This window comes from Marmota monax, unplaced genomic scaffold (assembly GCF_021218885.2).
Source record: "Marmota monax isolate L192 unplaced genomic scaffold, Marmota_monax_Labrador192_F-V1.1 WCK01_AAM20220418_F8-fsc00111, whole genome shotgun sequence".
Taxonomy (NCBI): domain Eukaryota; kingdom Metazoa; phylum Chordata; class Mammalia; order Rodentia; family Sciuridae; genus Marmota; species Marmota monax.
Genome location: NW_026695067.1, coordinates 2,406,137 through 2,420,115, shown reverse-complemented (window position 1 = coordinate 2,420,115; position 13,979 = coordinate 2,406,137). Strand labels below are relative to the sequence as shown.

At 34.7% G+C, this 13,979-nt stretch overlaps 1 protein-coding gene across 10 annotated transcripts in view; it reads left to right on the top strand.

The window, feature by feature from the left end:
• Nucleotides 1–13,979, top strand: part of Scaper (S-phase cyclin A associated protein in the ER) — a 460,757-nt gene that overhangs the window by 68,512 nt on the left and 378,266 nt on the right. For all 10 annotated transcript variants that reach the window (XM_046428027.2, XM_046428024.2, XM_046428026.2 and 7 more), the window contains one exon: nt 10,867–10,967. In XM_046428027.2, the coding sequence (XP_046283983.1) occupies nt 10,867–10,967 (101 nt within the window). The remainder of the gene's footprint in view (nt 1–10,866; nt 10,968–13,979) is intronic.

Sequence of the window (13,979 nt, the reverse complement as noted above, 5' to 3'; positions counted from 1 at the left end):
TATTCCTGGTCATATTTGTTTATTTTTTGTATTTAACTTAACTTGGTTTCTCTTTGGATTGTTTTTTCTCCTTGAGTGTAATACCTTCCTTTGCTGATTTTCGTTGTTTTCCATTTCTTCCTCATGGAATATTTTGCTGAGGATTTTCTATAGTGCAAGCTCTCTAGTTGTAAATTCTTTTAACTTTTGTTTGTCATGGAAGGTTTTTATTTTGTTATCAAGTCTAAAATTTAATTTTGCTGGATATAAGATTCTTGGTTGGCATCCATTTTCTTTCAGAGTTTGGTATATGTTGTTTCAGGTACTTCTAGCTTTTAGTGTCTGTGTTGAAAAAATCTGAGAGATCTTAATTGGTTTCCCCCATATGTAATTTGATTTCTTTCTCTTGTGGCTTTTAAAATTCTATCCTTATTCTGTATGGCAGGCATTTTCTTGATAATGTGTTTTGAGTAGATCTGTTGTTATTTTGTACATTTGGTGTCCTGTAAGCCTCTTGTGCTCGATTTTCCAATTTCATTCTTCTTGTTTGGGACATTTTTGGTTATTACTTCATTGAAGACATTGTGCTTTTTTTTTATTTGAATCTCTGTGCCTTTCTCTATCCCAATAAATCTTAGATTTGGTCTTTTGATGTATCCCATAATTCTTGAATTTCTGTTCATGGTTTCTTACCATCTTCACTGTGTGTTCAACTTTATTTTCTATATTGTATATTTTGTCTTCATTATCTGACTATGTATCTGTCAAGTGATCTAGTCTGTTGGTTATGCTTTTTATTGAGTTTTTAAATTTCATTTTCATTTTTAATTTTGTTTTTGTTTACATAGTTACCTTTTAATTTAAAGATTTCTGTTTTTTTTTTTTTTTGTCAGAATCTCTCTTTCTTGAAGCAATATTTTGCTACGTGTATTTGCTCCCTTATCTCTTTCTTGGTGTGATCAGTGGATGCCTGTATTTGCTCTCTTATCTCTGTATCGGAGTGATCAATTTTTGCTTTTATTTGCTCACTTAGTTCATTCTTTAATTTGTAGATCTTTTTATTTATGTACATTCTGAACTCCTTGTCTGACATTTCGTCAATTGCGCTGTCCATGGATTTGATTATTGTAGTATCTTTGTTTTGGGTCACTTCCTCCCTTGTTTTTCCATGTTGTCTATGGGTCTTCCTTTCTTGCAGTGCCAATCTGAGGTATGCAGTTTCTACCCTATAATCTTACAGTGTCCCTGCAGATTACCTGTATTTCTCCTTGATGTGGAATTCTAGACCCTGGCCAGTATCCCATGATAAATGCTCTTGCATCTAAAAGTGGTGGTGGCAATGGAGGTGGTAACTCAAGATAGCAGTGAGGTGTCCCAATATGGATACAACCACTTTCAGAGATAGGGCTGAAAGGATGGGTTGTCTGTTTGGAGATTCAGCTGCCTCCAGGCCCTATCTGTTGTCCCAAGGTGGAGATTACTTAGTGGGGAGAGGTATGGGGATGGCTGCAGTGTCCCAAGATGGAGGTGAGGTAGGCCTGGGTTCCAGTGTGGGTCTGCCCGTCTGCTGGGTGGTCCGGAGACCTACCTTGGCCTTGGTCCCTCTCTGGTTGGAAGGGTTGTCCTAGGCCTGGGGCTGGGCCTTGGATCCAATGCGGGTAGGTGGGGTGGTCCTAGCTTGTCCTTTATTTTTATGGTAGGATCTTAATTGACTTATCCACCACTATATTATAGTCATAAAATATTATTATTTTTGAGTTTTTTTTCTTTTAATTATTACATTATAATTATACATAATAGTGTTTTTTTAAAACATATTTTTTGTTTACATTTTTACCTTTTCCAGCAAATTTCAATCTTAACGTCTCATGTTGCTGTTTAGTATCCTTTTGTTTCAACACGAAGAACTCTCTTTAGCATTTCCTATAAGGCAGGTCTAGTGGTAATGAACTCCCTTAACCATTGTCTGTGAAAGTCTTCATTTCAGGTTTATTGGACCTTATATTCTTTAATGACACTTTTTATTTAGTACTTTGAATCTATTATACCACTCCTTTGAGAGTTATAAGGTTTCTAGTGAACAGTCTGTTGATAGTGGGTAGGGGGACTATAATAAGAAGTCACTTTTGTTTTGCTCCTTTCAAAATCCTAACTTTTTGACAATTTGAGCATAAACGTGTCTTGGTGTAATTCTGACTGGATTTGTGTCATTTAATATCACTTGGGCTTTCTGGATCTGGATTTCTGTTTTCTTCCTCAGGTTTTTGAAGTTTTTAGCTGTGTTTTTTTTTTTTTTTAAAGTAAGTTTTTTGTTTGCATTTGGTACTAGAGATTGAACCTAGGGGTGCTTTACCACTGAGCTACATTCCCATACCCTGCCCCCTCCTCTTTTTTCATCATCATCATCATCATCATTATTATTATTTTTAAGTTTTGAGACAAGTTCTAAGTTACTTAGGGTTTCACTGTATTTTAGAGGGTGACCTTGATCTTGTGAACCTCCTGCCTTAGCCTCCTGAAGTGTCTGGGATTACAGGTGTGTGCCACCATGCTTAGCTGTTATTTATTCTTTAAAAATAAACTTTTTGTTTCTTTCTCTTTTTTTCTCTCCTTCTTTAACTCCAGTAGTGTACTTACATTTCCTACTTGATGCTGCCCCATACGTTCCTTCAGCTGTCTTCACTCTTCTTCATCTTTTTGCTTTTTTATTTCTTAGGTTGGATGGTTTCCAGTAACCTGTCTTTGAATTTGCCATCTTTTCTTCCACTTCATTTGATCTGCTTTCTAACTACTAGATTGCATTTTTTAAATTCAATTATTGTACTGTCTTTATTGAAATACTCAGTTTGTTCATGTGGTATTTTCCTGACCTTGGTGAGCATCTTTATGAGTATTCATTTGAATTCTGTTGGCTAAATTATGTATCTCCATTGCTTTAGGACCAGTGTCTGGAGGTTTATCTTATTCTTTTATTTGGAGCATATTTGCTTATATGTTTGTTTGTTTCTTTTTTACTGTTTGTAAATATCCGTATTTATTGTACTAAATAAGGAATCTGCCTCTTCCAGTCTTGTCATATTGGCCTTGTGTAGGAGATGGATCTGAACAGCTCAGCCAGATTCTAGATGCCTCTGAAGACTTTGGGCTTATCTAAACTTATCTTTGTTCTTAGTGGTCACCAACTTACCATGTGCTAAATCCTTTTAATGCCTTCAGACAAATGAGATAAAAGGTACTTTCTGAAGATACAACTGGAGGGCTGGAAATGTGGGCTCAGTGATAGAATGCTTGCCTACCATGCCTTGAGGCCTTGAGTTTGATCCCTAGTACCAACCTCACCAACGCCCCCCCCCCCCCAAAAAAAAAAAAAACAAACAACTGAAAACGTTGAGGTGTTAATTGTGGTGCTTCAGTATTTTCTTGTCCAGACTGCAAAATCTTTTAGCCTGTTGGTTTGTTTTTTGGTGGCCTGAGGAGCCTGACAGATGTCTGCCCTGTCCTCAAAGATAGGTGGGGTAGCTGACTCTTCGGCTATATTTTTGCAGCAATTCCATAGGATGTGTGAAGTACCCACATGCCCATTCAGGTCTGAGAAGACTAATGATTGATTTTTTTTTTGGCCCCCAAATGCAGGCTAATTAATGACTGGACATACAGGTAGCAGCTGGAAAAGTCAAGCAAGACATATGTGTGCGGTTAGCCCCCTTCAGGGAGAAACTGGAAGCCTGGAGTTTTTGCCTATTTTCTGAGTGCTAAGCTTGGGAGTATACCTACTGGAAGGGTAACCAATTACAAATTATCTTCTTGATCACAGTGATTTAGGAAAATTCACAAATGTAGAACCCCATCAATTCCCAGAGCTAGGTGATTTAGGAGCCAGTTCATCTGGTGGGAGCTGTAAAAGCTGGAGCACTCAGTACAGGCACAAACTCCTTCTAAGGAGAATCTTTAGTTTTAGTTTTATTGTTGTTTAAGTCTGTGGGAGAAAGGGTCAGGAATTGCCCATATACCCTTTCAGGCTCCAAGAAGTTTGTTGTTTACCTGACTTAGTAGCTCTCAGATGAAGGCTAGTTTTAAATCCAGTCCTTAGGCAGCACCTGGAAAAATGTGCATACAAACCATGAGGAAACAGGAACTGGGAGATTTTACCTTTCTCTCTTCCTTGATCTTAGGGTGTTAGCTGCTGGAAGTGAGCTCATACTCATTTAAAATCGACTCTTTGTTCTCTGTGATCTTGGAGACTCAGGAATACTGAGGCAATTTCGCTCCCAGAGCTGGGTGATTTTCTTGTGGTAATCATAAATTTGGGGCTGTGTAGGTGTGGTTTAACCCCTTTTCCCTCTTTCTTCAGGGAGAAGCTGGGAGTTGAGGATTCCTTCCCAGGTATAAGGTACCTTGCCCAGGGTGGTGTTTGTGTGGTGCTTTTTTCTATTCCCTTTGATGTGGACATTTTCTCAGTTACCTGGCCTGTGGAAATCTTTTAACTGGTTTCTGGCTATCCCTCAGTGGCATTTGATCCATGGGTAGATGTTTATTCATTGCATCGTGAGAGTAAGAAAAACCAGAAGCCTCCAATCCTGCCATCTTTCTAACATCTAGTATTGTGTTTTAAATTTCCAATTCCGTTTGCTTGTTACTAATATCTAGGAAAGCGATTGGCTTTTGTACATTACCCTTGTATCTTCCAATCTTGTTATACTTGCTTATTAGTTCCAGGTTTGACTTTTCAACATAGACAATCAGTTCATCTGCAAACAGACAGTTTTATTTCTTCACTCACAGTCTGTGTCTTTTTTATTTCCTCTCCCCTCCATATTGCATTAGGTAGGATTTGGTGATACAGAATATCTTTAGCTTATTACTGATCTTAGTGGAACAGCTTCTAGTTTCTTACCATAAGTATATGTCAGCTGTAAGTTTCTTATAGGTATTCTTTATCAAATTGAGGAAGTTTCTCTTCATACACATTGAGAGTTTTTTCCCCCCAACGTGAATGGGTATTGGGTTTTGATCAAATGCTTTTTCTGCATCTATTAATGATCATATGATTTTTCTTGTGGTGCATTATTTTCTTTGATTTTCAAAGAATCAGCCTTGCATAACTGGATAAATCTCACTTGGTCATGGTGGTTAATTCTTTGTATACATTGTTGGATTTGATTTGCTAATATTTTGATTTTCTGTGTTTATGAGAGGTAATGACTTCTAGTTTTCTTTGTCTGGTTAATGTTAGCTTTATAAAATGAGTTAGAAGGTATTTCCTCTGCTTCTGTCTTCTGAAAGATATTGTAAGGAATTGGTATCATATCTTCCTTGAATGTTTGATAGAATTCATCACTTAATGCATTTGGGCCAGTGCTGTCTGCTTTGGAACGTTATTAACTATTAATTAATTTCATAGGTCTATAAGATTTTTTTTGTGTGAAGTTTTGCAGTTTGTTTCTTTTTTTTTAAAATATTTTTTAGTTGTACATGGACACAATACCTTTATTTATTTGTTTTTATTATTTTTTATGTGGTGCCCGGGATAGAACCCAGTGCCTCACACATGCTAGGCAAGTGAGTCACAACCCCGGCTCCTGCAGTTTGCTTCTTTTGAGGAGTTGTACCCTTACCTTTAGGTTATCAAATTTATGGGCATAAAGTTGTTCATATTATTCTTTTGTTATACTTTTGATGACTGGAGTCTATAGTAATGTCACTGCTTTCATTTAATTCATGTACTCCCTTAGCTTGGCTAGATGCTGATCTTTTCAAAGCACCACCTTTTGCTTTTGTTAACTTGTTTGATTTTCTGTTTCATTTGATTTCTATTCCAGTTTTATTATTTCTTATTATCTTGGATTAAATTTGCTTTTTTTGCTAGTTTCCTTAGGACCAAACTTAACTGATTGATTTTAGATATTTTTTATTTTCTAGTATATGCGTTTGGTCTAACAATTTCTCCATGAGTACTGTTTTTGCTGCATCACATAAGTTTTGATAAATTGTTTTCATTTTAATTTTGTTTAAAATTTTCTAAAATTTCTTTTGAGATTGCTTTCTTAGACTCGAGTTATTTAGAAAAGTATTATTTAATTCTGACATTGATTTATGGCTTAAGTCCATTGTGGTTTTCGAGCAGACGTTATATGATTTCTATTCTTCTACATTTTTTAACATGTGTTTTCTGGCCCAGAATGAATGTGTATTCAGCTGTTGATAGATGAAGTAGTCAGTGGATATTTATTATGTCCAATTGACTGATGATCTTGTTAATTACTGATTTTCTACTTGCTGATTTTGTGCATTACTAATAGTTGTTGAACTCTCCAAATACAGTACTGGATTCATCCACTTTTCTTTGCAGTTCTTTCAGTTTTTGCCTTGTGTATTCTGACAAAGTATTATTAGGTAGGTATATATATATATATATATATATATATATATATATATATATATATATATATATATATAATTATTTTATTTCCTGGAGAGTTTACCCTTTTATGAATGTGTGGTGCCCTTATTTATCCCTGATAACTTTTCTAGCTTTTAACTGTTCTGAAATTAATAGTTACTCTTGCTTTCTTTTCATTAGTGTTAACATGGTGTATTTTTCTTCATCTATTTATTTTTAATATATTTGTGTCTTTATACTGAATTTTTATTTCTTGTAGACCTATAATTGGGTCTTGTTTTTTAATTAGTTAATTAAAATAGGCAAAAATTATATTTAATTATCGCATAGAAATTATTTTTGAAATATGTGTAAGTTATGAATAGCTAATAAAGGTAATTAAATGTGAACCGTCTCATATTGCTTATCTCTGTTTGTGGAGAGAACACCTAAAATCTACTCATAACACTTCTAGAATATAAAACATTATTATTAACAGTGGTCAGTAGATCTCCTGCTGTCTGAGTTTTCCTTTGACCAGAATCTCCCCAGCCATTCCTGCTCATCACAGCTCCTGTTAACCACCATTCTATTCTTTATTTCTATGAGTTCAACTTCTTTTAGAATTCACATACAAATGAGATTTCCTATTTGTGTTTCTGTGCCTAACTTATTTCATTTAATATAATGCCCTCCAGGTTTATCTGTATTGTTACAACTGACAGGATTCCTTCTTTTTTTTTAAAGGCTGAGTAGTAGTTCATTTGTGTTGTGCCTGTGTGTGTATGTGTATGTGTGTCCAGACACACACCACATTTTTTTCATTCATTCATCCATTGATAGACACTTACATAGATTCAGTATTTTGATTATTGTGCAGAATGATATGATGAACATGAAAGTGCAGATATCTCTTTGATATATTTAGATCCTTTGGGTATGTATCCAAAGGTTGCATTGTGGGATCATATGGTCATTCTATTTTTAATTTTGAGGCATTTCTATACTGTTTTGTATAATGGCTGTACTAATTCACATTCCTACAAACAGTGTACAAACATTTGCTTTCTCCACATTGTTGTCAACACTAATCTTTCTTTTCTTTCTCCTTCTTCTTTCTTCCTTCCTTCCCTCCCTTTCTACCCCAGCCCCCCACCCCCTCAGTACTTGGGATTGAACCCTGGAGTACTCTTACACTGAACTACATTCCTACCCTCTTTTATTTTTTATTCTGAGTTAGGTTCTTTCTAAATTGTTCACGCTAGCCTCAAATGTGTGATCCTTCTGCCTCAGCCTCCTGAGTTACTGGGATTACAGGTGTACACAATATGCCAGTTTATCTTAAATTTTTTTTTTAATAAAAGCTATCCTAAAATGTGAGATGGTATTTCACTGTATTTTTTAAAAATTGTTTTTAGTTGTACAAGGACAACAGTACTTTACTTTATGTATTTATTTTCGTGTGGTGCTGAGGATCAAACCCAGGGTCTCACACATGCAAGGCAAGTGCTCTACCTCTGAGCTACAGCCCCAGCCCCTCACTGTGGTTTTAATTTGCATTTCTTTCATGATTAGTGATGTTTGTTACTCTTTCATTACATGTTTGCCATTTGTAAATCTTCATTTGATAACTGTCCTTTAACAATTTTTAAAGTGAGTAGTCTTGTTAATGAGTTGAATTCCTTATATTTTTCTGGATATTAACCCTATGTCAGATGTATGGTTTGTAGATATTTTTCTCCTATTCCATAGGTTGTTTATTCACTCTGTTATTTCTTTTTTTCTTTAAATTTTTTATTCTAATTTATTACAATTAATATTTCACATATAGAGCCCAATTTTTCATATCTCTGGTTGTACACAAGGTATATTCACACCATTCACGTCTTTATACATGTGCTTAAGGCAGTGATGTCCATCTCATTCCCCATCTTTTTTTGTTGTTTCTTTTGATTTGCAGAAACTTTTTAGTTTGCTGTAATCTCATTTGTCTATTTTTACCTTTGTTGTCTGTGTTTTTGGGTACTTATCTAAAAAGATCATTTCTGGAACCAATATCATAGAACTTCCCCCTGGTTTTTTTTTTTCCTGGTAATTTTACAGTTTCAGGTCTTTTGTTTTTATAAGTGCCCTGTGTTATTAAGATCAACTTTCTCCCAGTACTGTATTGGAGTTAATTTTAGTATTAAAGAATAAACCTGATTTTTTTTTCATTATAAAATCCCATCTTTTTAGCTTTTCCTAAAATTACTTTAGAGTGTCTAGAACAGTGATTGCTATTGGAAATATAATGTGAACCATTATGTACTCTTAAACTTTCTATTAACCATGTTAAAAAATTACAAGTAACAGGTAAAATTAATTTTAAAAATATATTTTATTTAGCCTAATGTATCAAAATATTCTTTAAAGATGCAATCAATAGGAACATTATTAAGATATATAGCATGGTGGTGCACACCTGTTATCCTACTACTTGGGAGGCTGAGACAGGAGGGTTGCAAATCTAAGATCAATTTGGGTAACTTAGTGAGACCCTCTCTCAAAATTAAAAAAAAAATAAATGGGAATGGGGCATGGAGGCACTGGGGATGTGAATTAGTGGTAGAGTACTCACCTAGCATTCACCAGGTCCTGGCTCAATCCCTAATACTTGAGATACACCCACACACTCATGCACATACATACTTGTCCATACACATACACATACACAAACATGTATATATTTACACACACACATACATATACTTGTGTGTGTATGTGTGTATTTTTTTATAGATGTAATCAGTATGAACATTATTAAGATAGTATATATATATACACAGGACCGTGGTATATGTCTGTTATCCCAGCTACTTGGGGGGCTGGCTGAGGCAAGAGATTTACAAGTTTGAGGCTAGCTTGGGTAACATATGGTCTGAGCCTAATTCAGTTCACACTAGTTACATTTTGAGAACTCAGTAGCACCAGTAGGAAGTGATTATCTTATTGAATAGAGCAGATTTATTTTTCTTGTTTTCTGATTCTCTTGTCTACCATAGTTTTGTTTCATCTGTATATTGGATGAACATGCCATGTATTTCTTTACCCAAATCACTGGTAAAAATCTTCCTTCTACTTCCAGTAGTGATGATGAGGTAGTTTAGGCCAATTCTCCCATTGAAGGAAACTAGAAAATCTAGCTGATTTGTAACATCTTCTGAAAGCTTAAGATAGTGAAGGATTCTTAGGTGATAAAGAATTATAGGGGCTTAATCCATGATAAGATAGAACTTCTAAAGAAGAAACTCCAGAAAATACTTCTGAATAATTCATTTATTAAGGAAAAAATTATAGCAGGAATTAGAAAAAATTTGAATTGAATGATAATAAGAACAGTAAGTAATATGCTTAAGAGAAACTTTATAGCATTAAAATGCATATATTTGAAGTGAACAACAACAACAAAAACCTACAAACCAGTGTTCTAAGTACCCAGTTCAAAAATAGAAATCATCCTCAACCTGCTAAATGGTATATATGAGAAACCCACAGCTAACATCAAACTCTATTTTGAAAGACTGAAATCTTTCCCCTGTAGGATGAGGAGTAAGACAATGTTGTCTCCTCTTAACCCCTTTATTCAATATCAGCCAGGGCAATTAGGTAAGATAACATGGTAGAAGCCAAGGCTGTGGTACCCTGGAAGACAAATGACATAGGGATTGGGAGGAGATGCCAAGGAACTTTAGATTGGTACTATTATATTTGTCATAGGTGATATTTACATGCATCTTTGCTTTGTAGTAATTTGTTTGTTTGTGCCCTTTGTGGTGGTTTACATGGATTCTTTTCTTTGTAATTTTCTGCACATGTATGTTTTATGCACTTTTTTTTTTTAAAGAGAGAGAGAGAGAGAGAGAGAGAGAGAGAATTTTTTTTTTAACATTTATTTTCTAGTTTTCAGTGGACACAACATCTCTATTTTATTTGTATGTGGTGCTGAGGATCGAACCCAGCGACCGCTTGAGCCACATCCCCATCCTTTGTGCACTTTTTAAAAAATATGTTTTTGGTTGTAGATGGGACACAGTACCTTTATTATTTTTATCTGGTGCTGAGGATCAAACCCAGTGCCTTACACGTGCAAGGCATGTGCTCTACCACTGAGCCACAATTCCAGCCCCTTTTGTGCACTTTTCTGTATATTAATTTTACAATAAACAGGTTAAGAGGATTACTACTTGAGAGGTCTTGAGAAGGCATATCAATGCCATTTCTTGGTCTTTAGACTCTTGACTTCATATTCTTCGTTTTTTTTTTTTTTTTCTTTAACCAAAGTGAAAATGGAGGCGGGGGAAAATACCCAGAGAGAACAAAAACTAGATCAGTGGGCAATTCAGATGTTCAGCTTCTTCAGTGAATGTAGTGTAAACATTATTAATTTGTAAGTCCTTCACTCTAATAGTTTTTTTAAAAATGTTTTTCTCTTAAAATGGAAGTTAATTTTTTTTTTTTGTTTAAATTAGGAGGTGTTAATGATGCTGGATAATTATGTGAGAGATTTCAAAGCACTGATTGACTGGATTCAACTTCAGGAAAAGCTAGAGAAGACTGATGCTCAAAGCAGGTAATTTGCTCTGATATTTGTATTTATAGTACTAAGCAGTTTTAACAGCAATCATTAAAATTGTTGATGGCTTTAACCTCAGATTTACTTGAAACTTGTAAAAACATAAAAGTTGGGTGCTGAATTTCTCATTTGGTTTAACAACAAACATTTATTGGGTACCTGCAGGTGCAAGGTACATTATTTGGTATAGACCTTTAATTGCTGTATATGACACATTTATACTTTCATGGAATTTCTAGTCTAATGATATGATAAAATAGAATCTATTAGTTCAGAAAATAACTATGGGTTTTCAATGAAGGTCAGATTTCTTTTGGAGGATAGATCAGGAGAGATTTCATAGAGGATGTAGAAGTATTTAAAGGATGTGATGGGTTTTTCCAAGTGATTGGTCTTTCAGATGAGGGGAGTAAATTAAAACAGCCATATCTTGTCATGGTGAAAGACTATGAATAAAATTGATGATTTTTGATTAAGTGAGTAGTGAAATATCAAATTTTCTTTAGAAAACTTTAGATTAATTTGGAATCAGCACACAATATCTGAATGTTCTATAACAGGCTCAGGGACTGTTGTAGTGTAAAGGACAGAAACAGTTCCTGCCTTCCTGAAGGGTATCATTTGTACTGTGGCCTGAATATGTCCCCCAAATCCATATGTTGAAATTTAATTGCTGATGTGATAGTATAAAGAGTCCGGACCTTTAGGAGGTGATTAAATCATGAAAGTGATGCTCTCATGAATAGGATTCCTTTTTACCCAGAGAAAACAGGACTTTGTTGTCACTTTATTTTGAATTTAACCTTGGTTTAGTTTCAGTGGATGGAACCTTTTACTAGAGAAGGCATCTTTTGGTTCATCCTAATTTGTTAACCTCCCAGGGAATCAAGTGGCTAAAGGAATCCCAAGATAAAAATCCAGAGAACTGAATTCACAGGAAACCAAATCCAGGAAAATTGTGATAGGTGGATCTTTTAAAATATTTTTGCATCTCATGATGAAAAAAATTAGTTTTCAGTGTTAGGGATTGAACCCAGTGACACCTTACTACTGAGTTGCATCCCCAGCCCTTTTTATTTTTTGAGAAAGGATCTTGCTCAATTATGAAGGCTGGCTTTGAAATTCATGATCCTCTTGTCTCAACCTCCCCAGTAGCTCTGGGATATAGGTATGTGTCATTGTTCCAAGTCATGATGCAAATTTTGGTTGCTTGCTTCATCCACAGTCCATGGATGGGTCAGATGTAGGTGTCTTTTTCTTAAACCAAATAGTTTTACCCCTGTCCTTAGTAATAGGTTTGGAGGTGAGTTCCTCCCTGGGTTAAACCAAGCTAAGAGATCATTATTCTAATACGGGCCTGTAGCTTTATTGCCCTTGAGATGATAAGTAGAGGAGTGCAGGTTGAAAGAAAATGGAATAAATTTACAGAGAGAAGCAGAGATGAGAGAAATCATGTGGTCAACAAGAGCTCAATGTTGTTGCTTTAAAGCCTAGATCTATTCTAGGACTAATTCTCATGAGTCCTGATTCTGGTTTTTCTCTCCCCTTAGATGTCCTTGATCTTTCATAGTTTGTATCCTTACAGTAAATCTTTATTTCCTTTTTCTTTTCATTTTTTGTTTAACTTGTTTTTTTTAATATTCAAAATGGCCTAAATGTAACCACTAATGCATTAAAAATAGATTTTTTTAAGAAAATCATATTGAAAAAGATTCAGAGACCAAATCCAGGCCTAAACTATGTAGTTACCATCCCTGTCCTGACCCCATGATTCAAAAATGTACCTGACCATCTTTATTTTAGTCAGCTATCGGCATTTCTTCTGTTTTACTTAAAAGGCAGCTCCCAGATATGGGTAGCAACTTTAAATTTCCTGAAGACATAATCATTTGTCTCATATTCTTCAAATTATACATCAAAACTCATTTTAGTAGACTTGAGATTTAAAGGTTAAAAAATGAAATTATAAATAAAGAAGAGAGGGTTGCAGCTCACTGATAGAGTGCTTGCCTAGCAGGGGTAAGGCACTGGGTTCAATCCTCAGCACCACATAAAAAAACCAAATAAACAAAAAATAAAGGTTTAATTCTTAAATAAAGAAGAGAGTATTGATAAATATTTATATGTTTGTATCATAGGTAAGGACTTGATAAAAGTATAAACTACAAATGAAAACATTGATTCATCTGATTTAACAAGAAAATGATGACTTTCTGTGTAAAAGATAAAAAAAAAGGTGAAATAGTTGCAGTACTAATGCCAATGGATTTACAGCCATAATAGTAATAATAGCAGTATTGGTAAACTATTTCTATCCAATTGGAAAATGATACAAATTCCAGTGGGGAAAATGGGCTAAAGATGCCAATATGCGAATCCCAAAAGAAAAATCCAAATGGCTGGTAATAACATTCAGCCTTGCTGTTTATGGTCATGAACATATAAAACTTGAAAAGACAGTGAAATACTATTTTCTCAGTTAAAATTTTAAAAGAGAATGCTCTTTGAAGAGAAATGTCATTTGATAGGAGTATACTTTGTTATAGGTTTTCTGAAAGGTCACTTGATAATACATTGTTAAAATACTTAGATTTTTGAGTAATGTTTTATCTGAAATTTCTTATTTCTAATAGTATCACTTTTTTAATGATATAGGAAAAATCCTGATCATTAGATTGAATGGAAAATAAACAGCGGGAGACCAAGGGAAGTGATAGAATCTGAGAAATAGAGAAGATATACTTAGGGAGAACTTTTCATTAGAGATTTGCACCCTGTTATCTGAGATTGGTTCTGGTGCCAGTGAAAAAGGAGGAATAGAAGTTAAGGTACATTTCTATTAGATGCAGAATCTGTGGTTTGATTCCTAGCTCCTTAATCCATTTTGACTTAACTTTTGTGCATGATGAGAGAAAGGGATTCAGTTTCATTTTGTTGCATATGGATTTCCAGTTCTCCCAGCACCATTTGTTGAAGATGCTATCCTTTCTCCATTGCATGCTTTTAGCA